Source organism: Chiloscyllium plagiosum, unplaced genomic scaffold (genome assembly GCF_037043375.1).
Source record: "Chiloscyllium plagiosum isolate Xiang-an unplaced genomic scaffold, Cpla_swu_hap1 HiC_scaffold_43, whole genome shotgun sequence".
Lineage (NCBI taxonomy): Eukaryota > Metazoa > Chordata > Chondrichthyes > Orectolobiformes > Hemiscylliidae > Chiloscyllium > Chiloscyllium plagiosum.
Window position 1 is genome coordinate 24,761,580 of NW_028270181.1, and position 23,613 is coordinate 24,785,192.

Here is a 23,613-nt window from a genome sequence, read left to right on the forward strand (position 1 = left end):
TGAAAGTTGCCCATCCTCCCAACCAAATCAAGCTTGGGGTGGATTCCATATTAAGAAGCTGAGTGGGGCAGTTATGAGATGGAAGAGTTTTTTTTAAACTGACATAGAAATAGGAATTGCCAGTTCAATATTTCTTTCTCTTGCCCTGAGATGTGGGTGTGATCAGTATTTATTGCCCATCCATCATTCCTATGGAGCTGAGGCAGTTAAGAGTCAAACACAATCATGAAGGGCATAGGTAATGTAAATGGAAGGTCGCTTTTCCATAGGGTGGGGAATTTCAAGATTAGGAGACATATTTTTAAGGAAAGAGGAGAAAGATTTTTTTAAAAAGATGCAAAGGGTATTTTCTTTTAGGATTAGGGTGGTCCATGTGTGGAATGAACTTTGAGACAAAGTGGTGGATGTGGGTACAGTTACAACATTTAAAAAACACTGAGTAGATGAGTAGGAAAGGTTTGGAGGGACCAAATGCAGGCAGGTGGGGCCAGTTTAGTTTGGGATTATGGTCGGTGTGGACTGGTTGGACCGAAAGATCTGTTTGCATGCTGTATGACTCTGACATTGCTGTGGGTCTGGAGTTACATCTAAGCTAAACTGTGAAAGGGTGGCAGTTTCTTCCCCAAAAGAACATGAGTGAACCTGATGGATCTTTACTTTAGATGGCATTTCTCATGGTCACACAGACTAACTTTAAACTTGCCAAATTTATTAATCAAATTTAAATTCCACCAGCTGTAGAGATGGGCTATGAACCCACGAGCTTGGACCATTAGGCTGGGCCTTCTGAATTATTAGTCAATGATATTATTGTTACGCCATTATTATCCCATCATGCTCCAGCAGGGCTGATGTAATGACTGTTTTTGGTTAATAAATCACATCCAGTAAATTCACATTCTGAGCGATCCCATCTTTGGCGCACAGTGTAGATGGTTGAGTTCCACGCTGTAAGTCTCATCGTTATTAATTTTCTAGATATAACAATAACCACGTATTTCGGGCACAGTTTCGACGATGCCTAGCGATTCTCAATCTTCCTGCAACTGAGGAGGAGATGGCCCTGCTAGAGAAAGTTTTCTCTGATGAGCTGGGCTTCGACTATGTCAGGTTCTTGGAAGAGGTAGATCCCCAGGAGAAGCCTGACAAGATGTGAGTATTGGTGGCTGTTACAGAATTGGGTACATGTCCTCTCTGGAGGAGAAAGTGAGGACTGCAGATGCTGGAGATCAGAGCTGAAAATGTGTTGCTGGAAGAGCGCAGCAGGTCAGGCAGCATCCAAGGAACAGGAGAATCGATGTTTTGGGCATAAGCCCTTCTTCAGGAACCCTTCCTGAAGAAGGGCTTATGCCCGAAACTTCGATTCTCCTGTTCCTTGATGCTGCCTGACCTGCTGCGCTTTTCCAGTAAATGTCCACTCTCACAACTAGAGAGCTATTTTCACTCCTCCTTACCATCTCCTCAAGTTGGATTACTTTGGGTTCTGAGGTGGTGGGCATCACTACAATTATGTGGACGTCCTCATTGTTTGCAAATTTTTCTCATAGTGCACTGGTGGGGGGAATTAGAGGGGAGGGATGGTGCTGTGGGTTGCATTGAGACCATCTCCACCTCCCAATTATCTATGAGCCAACAGGAAGGCTTAGACCTCAGCAGCACCATCACAAATGGCCATTGCTGGGACTTCACCTGGAAGAAAAGATGGCTATTCCAGACAGGAAAGTGGGGTCTGGAGATGTGGGGTCTGGGGATGCAGGGTCACGGGAATGCCACAAAAGGTGGGTGGGTTGGTGAAAGAATGTGATTATGGCATTGCCAGTCTGGATCCCGGGTGGACTAAAGAGTACCCGAACAGGAGGTCTGCCCACTAAAGCTGCTAGGAGGCTGTCCACATTCACCTGGTGGTTTTACACATGATTGAGCACCCACATGCCTCTGGTAAAATGTCACCTGGTGAGACATCTATCCACCACTATCCCCACTGTTTAAAATGCCATGCTGGTGGATAGATGATTGGCACTCCAACCTCTCACCCCTTCAAGCAACATCCCCTCACCACCTTAAGGGCCATCTCATCTCCTTGCATATCCCCAGAGGAATGATTAAAATTTACCCCATGTGTGGGACTCAGCAGTGCAGAGAGGCAGTGGGAAGCATCATTACTGAGCCCAATGCTGGTCTTGCTTAGCAATCTCTTTGCAAAAGAGTAGTAATCAGAAGGTGGAACCCAGTTTATTTCCCATTGCCAATCTCATGGATGTTGAAGTCAAATGGGACTGAAATTGAGCCATTTCTGTATCAATCAGGAATGGTGTGGGGAACAAGGGACACAATTGCTATTCATGTTCCGATAAGGCAACAGCATCCAATGGAGGCGTGGCATTGGAGAAGGATGGTATGGCTGAGTCGCCCTTACATTGCAGTGAGATCAAGGAGGGCCTAGAAAACTCATGTGGCATGGACAGATTCTGGACAATCTCACAACAGATAATCGAAGGTGAAGATGAAGGTCCTTAATGAGTCTGGTCCACACCTGGTTGATGCCCCTCCTCTACTCTTTGCAAAAAGCTATACAAACCTCTGTGGCCCATTCCCCTTCCCCATCACCGTCACCCCAATTCTCACTGTTGAGTTGAGCTAAGTATGTTGGATGCTGCGTTGTGACGTAGAGTGCGCGATGGTGGCTCAGGGAGTCGGAGGGTGGATGTTAGGCTATGTCACTTTATGAGCTGATTGGACATTTTCTGCTGCCAGAGAATTGATTAGCACAGTTGGCTGGACAGTTGTTTGCGTTGCAGAGTGATACCAACAGCATGGCTCCAATTCCTGCGCCAGCTGAGGTTGCCTCTGTTAACCTCTTCCTGTGCCCTATGTGAGCCATCATCAATTGTTTCTCTTGCGGGACTTTACCCCCCACTATTGATACTTCTGCTTTTATTCTTACACAGGTATAACAAACTAATGAATGAGATTCATCAGCTGAATGAGTCAAAGAAAAATCTTGAACAGGGAGCCTTATCTGACATTAAGTCCATCTTAGGAAAGATTAAAACTAAGGTGACGTCATTTTGCATGGTCTGTCTGATGTATTCACTTACAACACAAAATTCTGATACCTGTATCATACCACTGGCCCCATACTGGACATGTCACTCCTGACCAGCCTCTAACATTGCACTCTCTGTACACCGGAGGTCGTCCAAAACGTTGCTTCCCATATCCCAGTTTGCAACAAGACTCAGTCAATTTGTTCTTGTTCATCTATTCTGACTCTAGTCTGGCAGTTTCTTGATTCTAAAATTCTCATTCTTGCTCTCAAATCCCTCCCCATGGTGCTATCCCGATCAATGTGTGTCATCTCTTCCAGCCCCACAACACCACTGAGAGCTCTGGCCTGTTGCACTCTCCTCTTATATTCATCCCACATTAGTGACCTTGTTCTCAACTCTCTGGCCCAATGTTCTGTAATTCCTTCCTTTAAGGCCTTTATAACCCTCCAACCTAACAATGCTCCTTAAAATCTAGCTCCTACGCAATCTTTTGGTCCAAAATGTCACCATCAATGCTAAAGATGCCAAAGAAATGCAGTAATGTGCACCATCTGCAGCTGCTGCAACTCCCAAAGATTCCATCAATGGTACCTTTCAAACATCTGACGTCTACCATCTAGAGGACATCAGATGGCTGGGAACACTACTTCCTGCAAACTCCCCATCAAGCATCACATCACCCCGACTTGGAACAATCCCTCCTTGTCTCTGGGTGGAAATCTGAACAGCTTTGTGGGTGATCCTACCTGTACCACATAGACTAGAGCTGTTCAAGAAGGCTTCTCATTTTAAGGACAATTAGGGATGGGTGACATCTGGCCTAACCAGTATCCACCCCCATCCCATGAAAAAACTGAATTCTCTCACCACATATCACTATTCTCCAAGAGAATTGTGCAAAGTTACGGAAACAACAGCGCAGGTGATGAAAACAGCATCAAAGCCATTCCTACAACAATTCTGCTGAATTGGCACTCATATTTTTGCACTAACAGCATAAAATGATGCACAATACCTCATGGAACAGGTTGTGCTTTTGGTCTGAGTACCAACTTGCTACCCATTGTCAGGCTTTGAGGATCAGTCAAGCATTAAAGTAAAAGCTGTACTGACCAATCAGCTCACTGACACTGTCCAGCCTGATACATAAGGTATTGAGGTGTCCTTGAGCCTCAAGGATATCTGCCCCAGGAAAGATGATTCCAGGAAAGCAGAACATGAATGTTGACAGAATGAAGCAGTGGGCTCAAAGTTATGTCCATTTGATTTGTCCCATCTTGACCAACTATTTATTCCCATGCGAACAAGGAACAAGAGTAGGCCACTCGGCCCTTGAAACTGCTCCAACTTTCAATGAGATCATGGCTGGTCTGATTTTGATCTGAACTCTATATTTCTGCAAAATCCTGATAATCCTTAATGTTTAATTGGAAGCACTAGCTTTCGGAATGCTGCTCCTTCATCAGGTGGTTGTCACCTCAGTCCAACACCGGCATCTCCAAACCCTGATCATCTTTCATCCCCTTGGTAATCTATCTACCTCTGCCTTAAATACATTTAAAGATTCTGCATCCACTGTCTTTTGAGGAAGGGAATTCCAAAAACTCAAAACCCTGAAAGATTTTTTTCTCCCCATTTCTGTATTAAATTGATGTCTTATTTTTAAAATATAGCCCCTAGTTCTAGATTCTCCCATAAGAGGGAGCATCTTTTTGACATTCAATCGGTCAAGGCTCCTCAGGATCTGATATATTTCAATTATGTCACCTCTGACTTTTCTAAACTCGAGAATACAGCCCTACTTTGTGCAACACCTAAAAAAAAAACTCTATTCTAAAATCCAGAATAGTTAATCTCAAGATTTAATAGGCTTGGGACGTTGGTATTGAATTCAGTATGAAGAGGTGGCAGATATCATGTCGGCTTTATAATGACTTCCTCAAGTCCAAATGGACCCATCTCTATCAAAATCCACTTCAGAAGGTAAGTGGAATATGAAGAGGTCTCTAGTGAAACGATTGCATGGTTAAATGTTTGTAGTTGAGATGTGTGAGGTATGAAACAGACAGCTGTTGCTTGTTATAGGTTGCTTCTTATCCCTGTTGTATTGGTTCAGACATACAGAAAGCCAGTGAAGATCGGAGACCATATGAAGGATTTTGACAAACTGAATTGTGGGCGTATTTCGAAGAGTAACTTCAGGAGAGCCCTTGACGTGGATGGGTTTGAGCTACAACCTTCAGAGATGGAGATACTTGAGAAAGCGTGAGTTAACTCGGCAGATTTTGGTACATTTTTTGCTTAAAGAAACGAGGCTTCAACTTGACATTGTTAAACACATCCCCCTTTGAATTCCCACCCTAAGCATCCCCAGTTCTTTCTCATCTAAAGCATTCCATAAAGTCAAACTGTTGGACCGGGCTTTTAATTTAATGTCACCTTGGGTAGCAAGTTTTGTGGAGCGTCTGGTTATGTTTTACTCCTTTAAAGATTCGATAAATTCAACTTCATGTTCTTTTGATCCCAAATGCAATAGCTCCGGTCACGATTTTTATAACATTGCATTTCTTCAGCCATTTTGAGACAGTCTCCTCTTGAGTAAAGTAAATTGAACAGTTAATGCCTGATTGCAAGTTCTCTATACTTTCTCCCAACTAGAACAACTGTAGACCTGAACTGGGCTGCAATCAAATATAGCACCTAAAATGATGCCATGCTTTCAGTAGCTTTGGGAACTGTTTCCAAGGGAAACTTGAAGCTGGAAGTAATTGCAGGTCGCTACACACAAACTCATTGAAAGGGGACAGTAAGGACTGTAGATGCTGGAAATCAGAGTCCATAGATGTGAAGCTGGAAGAGCACAACAGGTCAGAGAGCATCCGAACAGCAAGGAAGTCAATGTTTTGAGCCAAAACCCTTCGTCAGGACCGGGGAGGGGAAGGGAGCCCAGAAGTATATAGAAGGAGGGGGGATGGGGCTGGGGGAAGGGTAGGTGGGATGGTGATAGGTGGATGCAGGTAGGGGGTTATTGTGATTGATCAGTGGAAAGGGTGGAACGGATAGGTGAGTAGGAAGATGGACAGGTTAGGTCAGGTCAGGGAGGTGAGCAGGAGGGGTGGGGCTAGACAAGGGATAAGGCTGGGGGAGGAGGGATTTTGAAGCTAGTGAAGTCGATATTGAGGCCATTAGGCTGTAAGGGGGAGGCAATGGCCTAGTGGTATTATTGCTGGATTGTTAATCCAGAGACCCAGATAATGTTCAGGAGACCTGGGTTTGAATCCTGCCATAGCAGATGGTGAAATTTGAATTCATTAAATATCTGGAATTATGAGTCTAATGAAGATCTTCCTGCTCCTCAGATGCTCTCTGACTTGCTGTGCTGTTCCAGCTTCAAATCTATTGACACAAACTCATTGAAATGTCCATTGACTGTCTACACATTGCAACAGCAGCCCGACTGAGTTTAAAGCCAAGTCTGAACTTACCGAGTCAAAGCCAAATCTTCATTGCTACATCTCACCCAGGGTTTGTTTGTGCATGGTCCTGCACATCCCTGTCATAGTCACTCACTCTTTTTGGTCCACAATACATTCACAATAGTCTTCAATGCTCTCTCCATGCCAGTAGAATATGTAATTAAAGTTTGCATCAGCTATTCTGGTTTCTTGTAGAGTGACAACGTTGATCCTGGACCTTGCAGCTCAGGCCTGTGGAATGTGGGCCATGGTTCATGCTTATACTAAAGGTCCTCCACTTTTAGATTCCAAGCTGAAAGGTTACCTTCCTGTGTAGCCTTGGCCTGGTTTATGAGATAGAGACTTCCTTGAAACCTGTACAATTCTCTCAACCCCCTAGGCTGGCATACAGAGGTAAGTAAGTACATCTGAGGCCCGGATGGTTTCGCAGTTTCAGGAAAATGCTAACTTGAGGGAAATTCCAACTGCCTAAAGGAAGTCTGCTCCGGATTCTGGGTTGGAGTTTCTCACTCAGCTGTTAAATCATCTTGTTCATGTTAAAGGGTATTGAACAGCAGAGGGCCTTGATCACCATGGACACAGATTAGCTCTTGTTGTCTAGGTGTGTTATTCCCTGGTCCCTCTCACAGCAGCCAATCTTTAACCATCCCTCCTCTCCCTGACCCATGTCTGCCAATGAATGCCAGCCTCATCACAAATCCCCTCCTCAGCAATTCACCCACGAGCCCCACCCCCTCAGCAATTTGGCAGCCTCAAAGCCATACTGCAAGGAGCACCTGAGTAAATCCCCTCGCAGAACCAAAACCCCTCTAACTTCCTCTTGTTAGCCACTTCACTGTCAATTATTGTCAGCATTGCCCTGTACTACCAAATATTAGAAACATTGCAACCTCGATGGTGATTGATTAAAATGAGGGAAACGGTTGCAATGTTGTTTCAGCATTAATGGGATTTTTGTATAATCTTTCAATTCACACTCTGCGCATTGTTTTGTTCTGCAGTTTCGAATCATGTGAGAGGCCAGGCTACATTGATTATAAGCTATTCATCGCTGAAATTGAATCTATTTTTACACTCGATCATCTTGAGAAGTTTCCTCAAGCAGAGGTATGCTCAGTGACCTTAATAAATATTGGTTTCTGTCTCTTAGAGGGGATAGAAATCTTGAAGATTGGAGCTGGAGTGGACCATTCAGCCCTTTGAGCCAGCTCCACCATTCAATGTGACCATGACTGATCATCCAACTCAGTCATTTGTTTCCACTTTTGCCCCAAACCCTTTCGTTCCTTTAGCCATAAGAACTATATCTAACCCCTTCGTGAAAACATTCAATGGGTTTGCCCTCAATCACTTTCTGCGGTGGAGAAATCCATAGGTTTACCAGTCTCTGGGCGAAGACATTTCTCCTAATCTCATTCCCAAACAGTCTATTCCATGTCCTTAAACTGTGACCCCTGCTTCTGGACTCCCTGGTTATTGGGGATATTCTTCCTGCATTTGCCCTGTCTAGGCCAGGAAGCATTTTATGTATTTCAAAGAGCTCCCCCTTCATTCTTCTAAACTCCAGTAAAGAAAGTCCAAACCAATCTATTTTGTATTCAGAAATCAGTCTGGTAAATCTTTGCTGTACTCCCTCCTTAGTCAGAACATCCCTTCTCAGGTAAGGCAATGAAAACTGTGCACAATATTCCAGGTGTGGTCTCATCAAGGCCTTGTACAATTGCATCAAGACAGTCCTGCTCCTGTACTCAAATCCTTTCACCACAAAGGCCAAAATACTAATTGCTGCACTTACTTTCAGTAACTGGTGCACAAGATGCTAGATCTCAAGAAAAATGTTAGATCTCAGACAAAACTCCGCAATTTTCAAACCCACAGATTTACTCCACTCACAATTCCCATTCGAAATCTAAAACCATTTTTTATTCAATGTGTAAAGTTCTCAGAGGGTATCTTGCCACTAGATTCTTTTCTTGGAAGTTGATTGATCTGAGTTTAACTGTAGTCATGGATTCTCAGGGGCTGAGCTCATTTTGCTGAGTGCAGCATTTAACCCTTCTGTTGCAGAAGGGACTATCAGCTGTGGTTCTCACTGGTCTTGTGGCTGCATGTGTGTCTCTACATGTGATGATATATGTTTTGTGTGTGTGTGCTCTGTCCAATGTCCTCCTTTGGAAGGAGGTCTTAGGAGCAATCAGCTAAAACTGATCTGAACTGTTAAGAGCTCAAACTGACTCCAGTTCAAAGGAGAATGTGACGAGCTCTTCCAGAGATCACCCCAGCTCACTCTATTAGCTTAATGCAAGGCCGGAATCTCATTCCTATTCTGGGGTTCAGCTGCAGGTTCTGTTTGGAGCACTCTTGGCTGTAAGTCAGACATTTGTGGGTACGAGCCACCTCCACTCCCCCTGGGATGTGAGTGCAGTACTGAGAGAATGCTGCCAACTTTCAGATGGGGATTTAAACCAAGCCTCTGTTGGGCTTCTTGAGTAAACGTAAAAGATCTCATGTTACTGTTTGAAAGAAAGGCAGGGCAAATCTCTCCAGCTCCAGGCTAATAAACTAAAACAAATTATCCGGTCATTACATTGATCTTGTTTGAAGGAACTTTTTAAAACCATTTTATTCAATCACGGGATGTGGATGTTGCCGGCTAGGCCAACATTTATTGCTATCCCTGATCGCCCCATAGTTGCTGTAGTCAGATTGGTTGTTGCATTTTAAGGAGCGTCTTTGAGGAGAGTGAAGTGGAGAGACAGAGGTGTAACTGAAGGCACGGCCACCAAAGATAGAGCAATTTTAAACTCAGGGATGCTCTAGAGGCCTGAATTAGATGAGGACACATATCTCAGAGGGTTTTGGGGCTGGAGGTGTTGAAAGTAACAGGGATTTTAGACATGCCCAGTGTAAGAGGTCAGCTGAGCAAACGTATTGAGCATATTAAGGACGCTATTGTTCATCAGGAGACAGAGGTCATGGCTAGAGCACAATATCATGCAGAAAAGAAGTGTGACTCAGTTGTGGGAAGAGATTTGAGAAAATACAAATGTTCTGCTTGGAAGGTTAAGGGGCAACCTGAGTCGGGAAAAGATTTCATAGAGTAAACAGTGAGAAAAAGGCCCATCTCGCTATCCCCACCATTGAGCAGATCAGTAATCAAAGGCCAAAGATTCAAGACCATTGGCAAATCTTCAGGTGAGTAAAGGAGAGATGGTAGAATGGTTAGCAAGATTAGATCACATGTAATATAGGGAGAACTAACCATTTGGATTCAGAACTGGTACGAAGGTAGAAGACAGAGGGTTGCTTTTCAGACTGAAGCATGTGACCAGTGGGGTGCCACAAGGATCGATGCTAGTTCCATTGCTTCTTGGCATTTATATTAAAAAATTGGATATGAATATAGGAGGTATGGTTAGTATGGCGCCAAAATTGGAGGTGTAGCGGACAGGGAAGCTGGTTACCTCAAATACAATGGGATCTAGATCAGATGGGCCAATGGGGGGGCAGATGGAGTTTAGATAAATGTGAGGTGCTACATTTTGGAAAGGCAAATTAGGGCAGGACTTATACACTTAATGTTAAGGTCCCGGGGAGTGCTGCTGAACAAAGAGACCTTGGAGTGCAGGTTCAAAGCTCCTTGAAAGTGGAGTCGCAGGTAGAGAGGATAGCGAAGAAGGAGTTTGGTATGCTTGCCTTTATTGCTCAGTGCATTGAATATAGGGGTTGGGAGGTCATGTTGTGGCTGTACAGGACATTGGTTAGGCCACTTTTGGAATACTGCATTCAATTCTGGTCTTCCTTCTATAGGAAAAATGTTGTGAAACTTGAAAGGGTTCAAAAATTATTTACAAGGATGTTGCCAAGATTGAAGGGTTTGAAGTATAGGGAGAAGCTGAATAGGCTGTATTCTCTGGAGTGTCAGAGGCTGAGGGGTGACCTTACAGACGTTTATAAAATCATGAGGGGCATGGATAGGGTGAATAGATAAGGTCTTTTCCCCACGATAGGGGAAACAGAGGACATAGGTTTAAGGTGAGAAAGAAAAGATTTAAAAGGGACCTAAGGGGCAATTTTTTCACACAGAGGGTGGTGCGTGTATGGAATGAGCTGCCAGAGGAAGTGGAGGAGGCTGGTACAACTACAACATTTAAACGGCATCTGGATGGATATATGAATAGGAAGGGTTTAGAGGAATATGGACCAAATGCTGGGAAATGGGATTAGATTAATTTGGATATCTGTTGGCATGGAAGAGTTGGACTGAAAGGCCTATTTCCATGCTATACATCTCTATGACTCTATGTTGAAGTCTGGAATATGCCATGGTATAAGTTGAATCTATAAATGATTTTAAGAAGGAGTCATCACATATTTAAGAATGAGGAAGGTGCAGAGTTATGGACAAAAAGCAGGGACATGTGGGACTAAGTAGAAAAGCTCTTTTAAAGATCTAGCACAAACCTGATGGTATAAATAGCCTCTCTTGTGCTGCAAGTTTTTAGTATTCTATATATTTTCTTAAAGATTCTTTTCATTAAAATCATTCAATGAAAGATAAATTATGTGCAAGAAGTTTGAATTTGACAATGGGAGGGCAGTTTTTTGATATATATACATGATTAATTAACTTGTCCAAAAATGTTATTGGCACACGTCTGGGGAGCAGGTGGGACTTAAACAAGGGTCTTCTAACTAGGGGATACCATTGCACCACAAGAGCCACCAATACTGTTTATATGTTTGTTATCTGACTGATTTTCCTATATTAGGGATCTATTGTCACTTGTTGGGATTTTCTTGCCATTGTCATTGTCTTGAAATGCAGGTGCTAAACTAACGAGAGTTTCAGGCAAATATTTGCGCTGTTTAATCACTGATGTTTCCGTCCTCTAGGTAACGCAGTACAAGCCACCACCAGATTGGACTCTGAACACTCTGACTACAGAGGAGATCACTGTTTACCAGCAAGCTCTGGCTAGACTGGCAGAAAGGGTAAACATACCATGAGAGTCTTCATAATGAAGTCATGATTTGGAGATGCCGGTGTTGGACTGGGTGAATAAAGTTAAAAATCACACAACACCAGGTTATAGTCCAACAGGTTTAATTGGAAGCACACTAGCTTTCGGAGCGTTTCATCAGGTGGTAGTGGAGGGCTCAATCCTAACACGCAGAATTTATAACAAAAAATTTACACTGTGACGTAACTGAAATTATACATTGAAAAATTGATTGTCTGTTAAGCCTTTCATCTGTTAGAATACCATGATAGTTTCACTTATTTCATGTGTAAATCACAAAACCTTTTTTTAAAAGGTTGCATTCTCAGGTTAGCTGTTAATAATGGTGATAGCTAGACAATATGTTGAAGGTGTTGGCCCCCTGTGTTCTCTGTCTATGCCATGATGTTTAGATTGATTCTAATCTAAAAAGTGAGATAACGGAGTTTTACATCGATTCATGCAGTTTTTGAGCTCAGAGTTCTACATGAATGCTTGCAGTTTTTGAACAAAGTACAATGTAACCCTGCAAGTACAAATTCACCCCACAAAATATATGTCTGCATGTGGGTCTTTGTCTGTCTGTGTGTATCTGTCTGGGTTGGGGGTTATGAGTGTGAGAAAGCGTATGTGTGTGTGTGTGTAGTGAGTGCAGAGTGTCTTAAGTCTGTAAGGGGGTGCATGTGTGAGTGTGTGTGTCTGTAAGGGTGTGTGTGTCTGTGTGCACGTCTGTGTACATGTTTGTCCATGTGTATGTGTGTATAGGAGTGCCTGTGTGTGTGTGTGAGTGAGAGTATGTGTATAGTGCAATGTTGGTCACCTGTAATGTGACATGAACCCAATGTCCTGGTTGAGGCCCTCCCTATGGGTACCGAACTTAGCTATCAGCCTCTGCTTGGCCACTTTTCGCTGCTGCCTGTCCTGAAGTCCGCCTTGGAGGATGGTCACCCGAAGGTCTGAGGTCGAATGTCTTGGGCCACTGAAGTGTTCGCCAACTGGGAAGGAACACTCCTGTCTGTTGATTGTTGTGCGGTGCCCATTCATCCGTTGTCGTAGCCTTTGCTCGGTTTCCCCAATGTACCATGCCTCCGGGCAATCTTGCCTGCAATGTATAAGATAGACAAGTTGGCTGAGTCACATGAGTACCTGCCACATACAAGGTGGGAGGTATCCCCATGCGTAATGGTGGTATCTATGCCCACACTCTGACAAGTCTTGCAGTGCCTACCGTGACAGGATTGTATGGAGTTGTCCTGAGAGCCGGGTAGCTTGCTCCGAACAACGATCTGTTTGAGGTTAACGGACACCTGGAAGTACTTAGGGATGCCCTCACAAGAACGGGATATGATGCCCAACTCAATGACCGCCAGTTCCGACGTGCCACAGCGAGGAACTGTAATTACCTCCTCAAGAGACAGACACGTGCTGTAACCGACAGGGTACCCTTCATTGTTCAGTACTTCCCAGGAGCTGAAAAACTACGCCATGTTCTTCGTGACCTGCAACATATTATCAATGAGGATGAGCACCTCACCAAGACCTTCCCCACACCTCCACTACTTGCCTTTAAACAACCGCCAAACCTCAAACAGATCATTGTTCGTAGTAAGCTGTCCGGCTCTTAGGACAACTCCATACAACCCTGTCACGGTAGGCGCTGCAAGACGTGTCAGAGTGTGGACATAGATGCCACCATTACGCATGGGGACACCTCCCACCTTGTACATGGCAGGTACTCATGTGACTCAGCCAACGTTGTCAATCTTATACGTTGCAGGCAAGGATGCCCGGAGGCATGGTACATTGGGGAAACTGAGCAAAGGCTACGACAACGGATGAATGGGCACCGCACAACAATCAACAGACAGGAGGGTTCCCTCCCAGTTGGCGAACACTTCAGTGGCCCAGGACATTCGACCTCGGACCTTCGGGTGACCATCCTCCAAGGCGGACTTCGGGACAGGCAGCAGCGAAAAGTGGCCAAGCAGAGGCTGATATCTAAGTTCGTTACCCATAGGGAGCGCCTCAACCAGGACATACTCTCACTCACACATACACACAGGCACTCCTATACACACATACACAAGGACACACATATACACAGACGCGCACACAGACAGACACACACACCTTTACAGACACACACACTCACACATGCACCTCCTCACAGATTTAAGACACTCTGCACTCACTACACACACACACACACATACGCTTTTTCACACTCACAACCCCCAACCCAGACAGATACACACAGACAGACAAAGACCCTCATGCACTCATATATTTTGTGGGGTGAATTTGTACTTGCAGGGTTACATTGTACTTTGCTCAAAAACTGCAAGCATTCATGTAGAACTCTGAGCTCAAAAACTGCATGAATCGATGTAAAACTCCGTTATCTCACTTTTTAGATTAGAATCAATCTAAACATCATGGCATAGACAGAGAACACAGGGGGCCAACACCTTGTGGGCGGCACGGTGGCACAGTGGTTAGCACTGTTGCCTCACAGCGCCAGAGACCCGGGTTCAATTCCCGCCTCAGGCGACTGACTGTGTGGAGTTTGTACGTTCTCCCCGTGTCTGCGTGGGTTTCCTCCGGGTGCTCCGGTTTCCTCCCACAGTCCAAAGATGTGCAGGGTCAGGTGAATTGGCAATACTAAATTGCCCGTAGTGTTAGGTAAGGGGTAAATGTAGGGGTATGGGTGGGTTCGCTTCGGCGGGTCGGTGTGGACTTGTTGGGCCGAAGGGCCTGTTTCCACACTGTAATGTAATCTGTAAATCTGTAATCTGTAAACCTTCAACATATTGTCTAGCTATCACCATTATTAACAGCTAACCTGAGAATGCAACCTTTTAAAAAAAGGTTTTGTGATTTACACATGAAAGAAGTGAAACTATCATGGTATTCTAACAGATGAAAGGCTTAACAGACAATCAATTTTTCAATGTATAATTTCAGTTACATCACACTGTAAATTTTTGCTATAAATTTTGTGTGTTAGGATTAAGCCCTCCACTACCACCTGATGAAGGAGCAATGCTCCGAAAGCTAGTGTGCTTCCAATTAAACCTATTGGACTATAATCTGGTGTTGTGTGATTTTTAACTTCATAACGAAGGGTTGCAGGAGTATTGAGAACAGGGTTTGCTGCTGATAGCGGGGCTGGGCTACCAGCGCAAAGTGGATTGGCACCAGAAAAATGACATGGAGTTTTCAGAGGGTCATAAACTCCCTTTGGGCAGAAACTGGCCATCCCTATCTAGTTTAGGTGTCCCGTGTCTTCAGTCACACACACACACTGTGGCTGGATCCCTAGACTCTCAGACTAGGAAGTAAATTGTGCTGTATACATCCCAAGAGACAGAGTGCAGAGATGATGGCATTCACAATTTCACAGGATGTTTCTGACCTGACCCATGATGAGGGGGGTGGGATGAAATGCAAGACAAGTAGGCCTGGCTGTAAGGCTTTTAGTCTAGAGGCTCCTGTGGAAGAAGGCATCACTGTCCAAAGGCCATCTTGTTCCTTGGTGAAAAGTGAAAGAAAACCCATTATGGAGTATTCCAGTCTAAAAGGCAGGACTTCTACAATTAAAACTAGGGTCTTGTGTAGTGTAATAGAATAGAGAGACCTAGGGGTTCAGGTACATAATTCTGCAATTCTTTGCATCACATGTAGACAGGGTGGTTAAGAAGGCATTTAGTACACTTGCCTTCATTGCTCAGATCTTTGAGTATAGGAGTTTGGATGTTAAGATGAGGTTGTACAATATACAGGCCTCTTCTGAAGTACTGTGTGCAGTTCTGATCACCCTGCTATTGGAAGGATAATTATTAAGCTGGAGACCTTGCAGAAAAGATTTACCAGGATGTTGCCGGAAATGTTGAATTATAAGGAGAGGCTGGGACTTTTTCACTGGACCATAGGATGTTGAGGTGACGTTGTAGAAGTTTATAAAATCAATAGGGGCATAGGTAAGGTGAAAGTCAGGTGTCTTTTCCCTTGTTGAAACTTTATTGCTGGAACAGCACAGCAGGTCAGGCAGCATCCAGGGAACAGGAGATTCGACGTTTCGGGCACAGGCCCTTCTTCAGGAAAGGTCTTTTCCCTTGGTTGGGGGAATTTCAAATCTAGGGGGCAGATTCTTTTTCAGGTAAAAGGAGAAAAATTTAGAAAAGACATAAGGGACAACTTTTTTGCACTGAGAATGGTTTGTGTGTGGGATGAATATTCAGAGGAAGACGTTGTTGTGGGTAGAGTTACAATGTTGAAAAGACATTTGGATAAGTACATGAATAAGAAATGTTTGAAGGGAACTGGGCAAAGTGCAGACAGGTAAGACTATTAGAACATAGAACAATACAGCACAGAACAGACTCTTCTGCCCTCGATGTTGTGCCGACCTGTGAACTATTCCCAGCTCATCCCCCTACACTATCCCATCATCTTCCATGTGCTTATCTAAGGATTGTTTAAATCTCCTAATGTGGCTGAGTTGACTACATTGGCAGGTAGGTCATTCCACACCCTTACCCCTCTCTGCATAAAGAACCTGCCTCTGACCTCTGTCTTAAATCTATTTGTAGTTATGCCCCCTCGTACATGCTGACGCCATCATCCTAGGAAAAAGACTTTTACTGTCTACCCTATCTAATCCTTTGATCATCTTGTATGTCTCTATCAAATCCCCTCTTAGCCTTCTTCTTGCCAATGAGAACAGGTTCAAGTCCCTCAGCCTTTCCTCAAAAGACTTTCCCTCCAGACCAGGCAACATCCTGGTAAATCTCCTCTGCACCTTTTCCAATGCTTCCACATCCTTCCCGAAATATGGGGACCAGAACTGTACACAATATTCTGAGTGTAGCCACACCAGCATTTTGTATAGTTGCAGCATGAGATTATGATCAGCATGGACAGGTTGAACCGAAGGGTCTACTTCTGTGCTGTTGAGAGAGGGTCCTGATGAATGACCCCAATGGGAGTAAGCAGGTTATTCCATGGCACCGCCTTCCCGCCATTTTAAAGTATCCCCTCTCTCTCTGAATGCCCCTGTTTTCAACCAGAGGCATCCATTTCAGGAGTAGAACACTCCAGTGCAAACTTTCTTCAATATCTGGCTTTTCCCAGCTCCTCAGGCTCATTTATGTGATGCAAGGTAACTCACATGAGAATACAGGGGAAAATGTCATCTTCCTGTGTTTTCATGATTTGACTGCAGATCATAGAATGCATCCAGTTCCCATCATCTCCACATCTTCTATTCTGGATTAGACACAGCAAGGTAACATTCCCCTTAGAGTCCACGAGTAGATTGATGTTGGAGGCGTGCAATGATGATTCACCAGAATTACACCTTGCCAAAGAAAGAGCTAAATAGTTTGATGATTGTCTGTATAGGTTATTTCATCTAGTTTGGGGGTATTTTTAATCAACCTGTTAAGACACAAGTCTGGAGCAGGTGGGATTTGAAACAGGCCTCGTTTTTTAAAGGTAGGGGCGCTATCACTGAATGACAGGAAGCCATAAATCGTCATATCCTGACCAGCTTGTGGTGAGGTCAGGTAGCCCATCTTCACAGAGAGGCTAGTAGAAATCTGGCACTTTCTCCACCACAAAGGCTATTGACACTGAGTTGGTGGGGGGGAGGGATTAGAAATCAATTGAAAATTTCATAACCGAGATAGGTGGACAGCTCAGACATTGTTAAGACACTGGTATTAAAAGGTGATGGAACCAAAAGGACAGATAAATAGTCTAATTATCTGACATTACAGATTTGAGGGACTGACTGGCTCCTTGCTGTTCCTATTACTCTGATGTAATCATTTCTGGAGAGTTACTCCTGCAGGTGAGGCAGGAAGAAAAGCATAGACTCAACTAGGCCCTGAACTGATTGTCACTTTTGTTCAGTAGAATATTGGAAAGGTGTGGTATTGGTAAGAGGGGGGAATCTTGTGGGGCAGCACCCAATAATGCTCACCAACAGGATCCGGCCCTGACTGACTGCTGTGTGTGTGTGTTTGTGGGTTGTAGGTGAAGAAGACGCAGCTCCAGCTCTTCCCTCTGTTTGAAGACTATGACCGCCTGAAGATCGGCAGCGTCACGCAGTCGCAGTTCCACCGCGTGCTCATGCAACTGGAGCTGGAAAAACTGCTGAGCATGCGCGACATCCGGGTGCTGTGCCACCGCTTCCGGGTCACCATTGGCAACCGCCACGACGTCAACTACATCGCTTTCTGTGACGCTGTGTACGACACCGCCTGCATGGACAAGAGGAAACCGTGAATGTTGGAGCCGGACCCGGGGCGGCAGCTCAAACCCCTCCCCACTACACACCCCCCACCCTCCAATCCTGACAAACAACCCACTTCCTGCAGCCTCCAACCCTGTCCATCCATCCCCCAGCCCCTTCCCCATACCACTTCCCCCACTCCCCTCCATCCATCCCCCAACCTCCTCCATCCAACCCCCCCACTCCCCTCCATCCATACCCCTGACCCCCTCCCTCCATTCACCCCCTTACTCCCCTCCATCCATCCCCCCATTCCCCTCCATCCACTCCCTTCCATCCACCCCCCATCCATTTCCCCAACGCCCCTCCATCCATATCCCCATTCCCCTCCATCCATCCCCCCACGCCCTTCCATCCACCCCCCACTCCCATCCATCCATCCCAACCCCCTCCATCCACCCCCAACCCCTTCCATCCGTCCCCACCTCTTCTATCCATCCCTCCATTCCCCAACCACTTCCTCCACCCCCTCCATCCACCCCCACCCCCTTCAATCCACCTCCCACCCCTCTCCATCTTTCCCCCCACCCACTCCATCCATCACCCCCACCCACTTCATCCACACCCTCCATCCACCCCCCTCCATTCACCCCCCATCCCCTACATTCACTCCCCCATCCAAACCCCAATCCCTTTCATTCATCCCCCAACCCTTCCCTATCCCAGTTCCCCATTCCCCCAATCCCCTACATTCAACGCACTCATCATCCCCTCCAATCATTCCCCATTTCCCCCAATGAACTCTGCATGCCCTCTTCATCCCTCCCTCCATCATCTCCCTCATTAGACCCCATCCCCTACCTCCACCCCCATCTTCTCCATCCATTTGCCTCATCATCTCCCCATCTCACACCCACCCCCCAATCCATCCCCTCCCATCCTTTCATCTTCATCCATCCCTCATCCTTCATCCTCCCTGGCAACCTGCCTTCCACAATTGAGGAATGACAGGCAAAGCCAAGGGCAGAGTAAAAAAGCTCAACTCTTACATTAAGCAATGCAGGCAGTCCCCAGAATTTATAGAATATAGCGAAAAGATACTTTTGACTTTCTATAGTACCTTCCATAAAATTCAGCGAATCAGTTCTGCCAGTGGTGTTTCCAAGGTCTGATTTCTCTCCTCTTTTTTTTAAAAATTGAAATAATTGTTAGGTCATTTGTAATGTACCAAGTGTTCTGCATCCTTGGGTGGTGGTGAATGACCTTGGGCGCTACTTGAATGAAAGGTTTCTCCCAGTGTCCTGGTCAATGTTCATTCTTTACCCAAAATCACTATTAAAAAAAAACACTGAGCTGGTCATTGACCTTGTTGCATATAAGTTGGCGGCCATACTTTCCCATGTTGTGGCAGTGTCTACACTTACTTAAGTAAGTTAATCACTTGATTGGGAAGGTAGAAGGGACATCCCAAGAATGTGAAAGGTTTTATTGATCCAGGATTCCATGGGGATCTGCTCAGACTTAATGCAAGACCAGTAAGTGGCAACTCCATACCCTCATACACAACAGCTTGGAGCCTCAATGGGAGTCTTGATCTTACCAGGACAGAAAAGGTAGCGAGGCCAGCTAGATATTCTGATTGCCGTTTATCGAACATTGCCTGCCATGTCTACCACATCTGCTGACTGGATTAAACCGCTTCATGATTTGAGAATCACCGCATAGTTCAGATTGCCTTTACCCTATACTTCAACTACAAGTGTTCACTCAGAGTTAACAGAGCCTTGAGTAACCTCTCCTCAAGTCACTCAATGTTTGTGACATGAAATGATGAAATATAGAGAGGTGAGGTATAGTTACACACTCGGTACCATCTAACTGTAGAGTGGTTACAGCCAAGAAGGGAGGTCTTTCAGCTCATTGTATTCATGCTGGCTCTGCACGAGAAAGTCAGATAGTCCCACTCCCTTGACCTACGTGCAAACTTAACAAAAAAAATGAGTAAATGATTTGGCTCTTCAAACCTGCTCCACCATTTAATAAGATCATAGTTGGTGTGGCTTTAACCTCAACTCGACATCCCTGCATATCCCCGGTAATCTTTTGTTCTCCTTGGTAGTCAAGAATCTGAACCCTGCAACAGTTTCTTCTAACCAAGGGAAACACTCCTCATCCCTCAGAGGGTGACCCACGCAATTGGGTGCAGTGTAGCCTTAACTTCAAGGAGGAGAAAGTGAGGACTGCAGATGCTGGCGATCAGAGTCAAGAGTGATGCTGGAAAAGCACAAGCAAGTCAGACAGCACCTAAAGAGCAGGAAAGTCGACGTTTCGGGCATTAGCCCTTCATCAGGAATGAATCCCAAAAGTTCCAGATGAAGGGCTTAAGCCCGAAATGTCAATTCTCCTGCTCTTCAGATGCTACCTGACTTGCTGTGCTTTTTCACCACCACACACTCAAGCCTTAATTTTAGATCAGACCAGAAGGTTAGCCCTATTCACATCAGTTATCCTGAAGGCTCCTCAGGTTTTTACAGCGAGATTCAAAAGCCCTTCTGCACTCGGTAATGGAAATTTAACAGCAGTGGTTTACTTCCTGGGCTGTTTCCTCAGTTATAGCTGCACTTCCCCAGGGCCAGCACGGGGAGACCCACTTCCAGACAGCAGCTGCTCTGACAGGAACTGCCAGCAGTGAATGAGCAGGACTCCTCCCTGGCCTCATCCCACCCTTGACATTCAGTCTAGAAACCTTTGGTGGATGCCTCTGTGACCTTGCTGTTGAGTGATGGCCTGAGAATTGCTCCTGGTTAGGATGAGTCATACTTGAGTTTCATGGGTTGGGCTGAGAAGGGATTGAATCTTTGGGAGGCACCACACCTGAGGCAAATTCCACAAAACCAGAATTCTAACACAATGGGGAGGTTGGGAGTAGAGGTGCTGGTGATCAGCAGCAAAAATACACTCCCGATGGGTTATTATTTGACATCGCGGCAGGGATCTATAATGGTAAGATATTAAACTACATTGAAATCAAATAATAAAGGAGACTAAAGCTGAGAACATTGGTTTGGACTGTTGATTACACTGCCAGTGGTTAAGTGTTTGTTGAGAAATCAGCAATTGCTGATAAGTCAATGCAAATAGTGTTCAGCTGTAAAAACAACTTGACAGTTGTCCTTTGTGACATGGAGGTGACAATGACCACTCAGCGCTTCTTGGTTCACTCCTGCTGACACAGGTCCTCAATCCCATTTTTGTTGGAGTCATTCTGTTTCCGTTTCTCAACCTGAATCTTTATCCCATTGATGATCGCCTCCTATTGGAAGTTAAGCTTCCTGCTAGTTTTCCACAACATATTGCCAAGTCTATTTCAACAGCCAGCCTCCCGATCTGTGACCCTTGCCATTGAGGAGGTCAAGAACAGTAAATGTTGTTGCTGCAGTGGTTCAAAAAGGCAGCTCACCACCACCTTCTCGATGACAATTAGAGATTGGCAGTGATTGCTGGCCCACTACTCAATAAGACCATGGCCGATCTGTCTGTATTCCAAATTTAATATTACCACCCATAGCCGATAACTTGCTTAACAACAATCCATCTACCTCCACCTTAAAAATATTCAATGACTACCACTACCTTCTGAGGCAAAGAGTTTGAAAGTTCCACAGCTCTCTGAGAGAAAATAATTCATCTCATATCAGTCCTAAAAGAGTGACCCTTCATTTTAAAACTGCTGTTTGGTTCTGCACTCACCAACGAGAGGAAACATTGTTTCCACGTCTGCTTCATCAAGACCATCTTATACACTTCAAGCAAGTCACTCCCCCAAACTCCAGTGGAAACCAGCCCAGCCTGTTCAACCTCTCCTCATAAGACAACCCACTTCCGGTATCAATCTGGTCAATTTTTTCTGAACTGCTTCCAACACATTTACATGCTTGAATAAAGAGACCTAAATTGCAAACACTATTCAAGATGTGACCTCACTAGTGCCCTGTATAACTGAAGCATAACATGCTCACTTTTATGTTCAATTCCTCTCTTATTAAAGGACAGCATCCCATTAGCCTTCATGATTATAAGCTGTACCTGGTAAATTGACAGTGTGAATCATGAACCAGAGCATCTCAATCCCTCTGCAACTGAGAATTCCACAGTTATTTTCTATTTAAATAATACTCTACATTTAGAGTCACAGAGTTATAGAGAGGTACTGTACAGAAACAGACCCTTCGATCCAACTGGTCCATGCTGACTAGATATCCCAACGCAATCTAGTCCCACCTGCCAGCACCCGGCCCATATCCCTCCAAACCCTTCCTATTCATATACCCATCCAAATGCCTTTTAAATGTTGCAACTGTACCAGCCTCCACCACTTCCTCTGGCAGCTCATTCCATACATGTGCCACTCTCTGTGTGAAAACGTTGTCCCTTAGGTCTCTTTTATATCTTTCCCTTCTCACCCTAAACCTATGCCCCTCTAGTTCTGGACTCCCTGACCCCAGGGAAAAGACTTTGCCTATTTACCCTATTCATGCCCCTCATAATTTTGTAAACCTCTATAAGGTCACCCCTCAGCTTCCAACGCTCCAAGGAAAACAGCCCCAGCCTGTTCAGCCTCTCCCTATAGCTCAGATCCTCCAACCCTGGCAACATCCTTGTAAATCTTTTCTGAACCCTTTCAAGTTTCACAACATTTTTCCGATAGAAAGGAGACCAGAATTGTACGCAGTATTCCAAAAGTGGTCTAACCAATGTCCTGTACAGCCACAACATGAACTCCCAACTCCCAGAGACTCAGGTTCAATTCCAGCCTCGGGCGACTGTCTGTGTGGAGTTTGCACGTGCTCCCCGTGTCTGCGTGGGTTTCCTCCCACAGTCTAAAGATGTGTAGGTCAGGTGAATTGGCCATGCTAAATTGCCCTTTAGTCTGAGGGAAATGGGTCTGGATGAGTTACTCTTCGGAGGTTCGTGTGAACTTGTGGGTCCGAAGGGCCTGTTTCCACACTGTACGGAATCTAATCTAATTACAGAAATGAGGATCTTGGTGGAGATGACAGTAACTGAAGGCATCTTCAACATGGCTCATAATCAAGTATCCCTAATTTAGTGTGGTGATACACAATTACCTGCCTACTTCCCCAAGTTAGAATTGTCCATAAATTAGGCCAGAACAAATGGTCAAATAGTCAGAGGGATTATGAATGACAGGGAGCAGGGTAAAAATAATGTCAACACAAAGGAAAGGTACTGATTGGTGAGTAGCAGTTGAGTCTTCGAATACTGCACTTTAATAAATCTTGCATTTATTTCTGTTGATCTTAGTTATTTTAGTAAATCAAGATCTGGTAGGATATCTCAGTCCTGTGATATTGGACAGTATCCACACAAGGGGCACTTGGCTAATCCCACGTATGGAGGGATTGGCTTATGAAGAGAAGTCGAGTAAGTTGGGCCTGATTTGAAACATTCAGGATTCTTAGGGGACTTGACAGGGTAGATGCTGGGAGGTTATTTCCCCTTGTGAGAGAGACTAGAACTAGAAAGCATGAGGGGTGACCATTTACGATAGAGGTGAAGAGGAATTTCTTCTCTCAGACGATAGTGAATCTGTGGAATTCCTTACCCCAGAGGCCTGTCAAGGCTGGGGGATCGAGCATATTCAAGACTGAGATAGATTTTTAATCAGAAAGGGAATCAAGGGTTATGGGGAAGAGGCAGGAAAGTAGAGTTGGTGATGAGTAGATCAACCATGATCTTATTGAATGGTGGAGCAGACTTGATGAGCTGAATGGCCTAAATCTGCTCCTATGTCTTATACTGTAATGGTATTACAGTTATAGTTC

The 23,613-nt window shown here is 44.9% G+C and overlaps 1 protein-coding gene across 1 annotated transcript in view; it reads left to right on the forward strand.

Moving 5' to 3' along the window:
* Positions 1 to 17,989, forward strand: part of LOC148137455 (uncharacterized) — a 69,351-nt gene extending 51,362 nt beyond the window's left edge. The window contains exons 11-16 of the mRNA XM_087982385.1: positions 979 to 1,152; positions 2,949 to 3,057; positions 5,167 to 5,315; positions 7,528 to 7,633; positions 11,423 to 11,521; positions 17,569 to 17,989. Coding sequence (XP_087838511.1) covers positions 979 to 1,152; positions 2,949 to 3,057; positions 5,167 to 5,315; positions 7,528 to 7,633; positions 11,423 to 11,521; positions 17,569 to 17,820 — 889 coding nt within the window. The 3' untranslated portion in view covers positions 17,821 to 17,989. The remainder of the gene's footprint in view (positions 1 to 978; positions 1,153 to 2,948; positions 3,058 to 5,166; positions 5,316 to 7,527; positions 7,634 to 11,422; positions 11,522 to 17,568) is intronic.
* Positions 17,990 to 23,613: the final 5,624 nt, after the last annotated feature.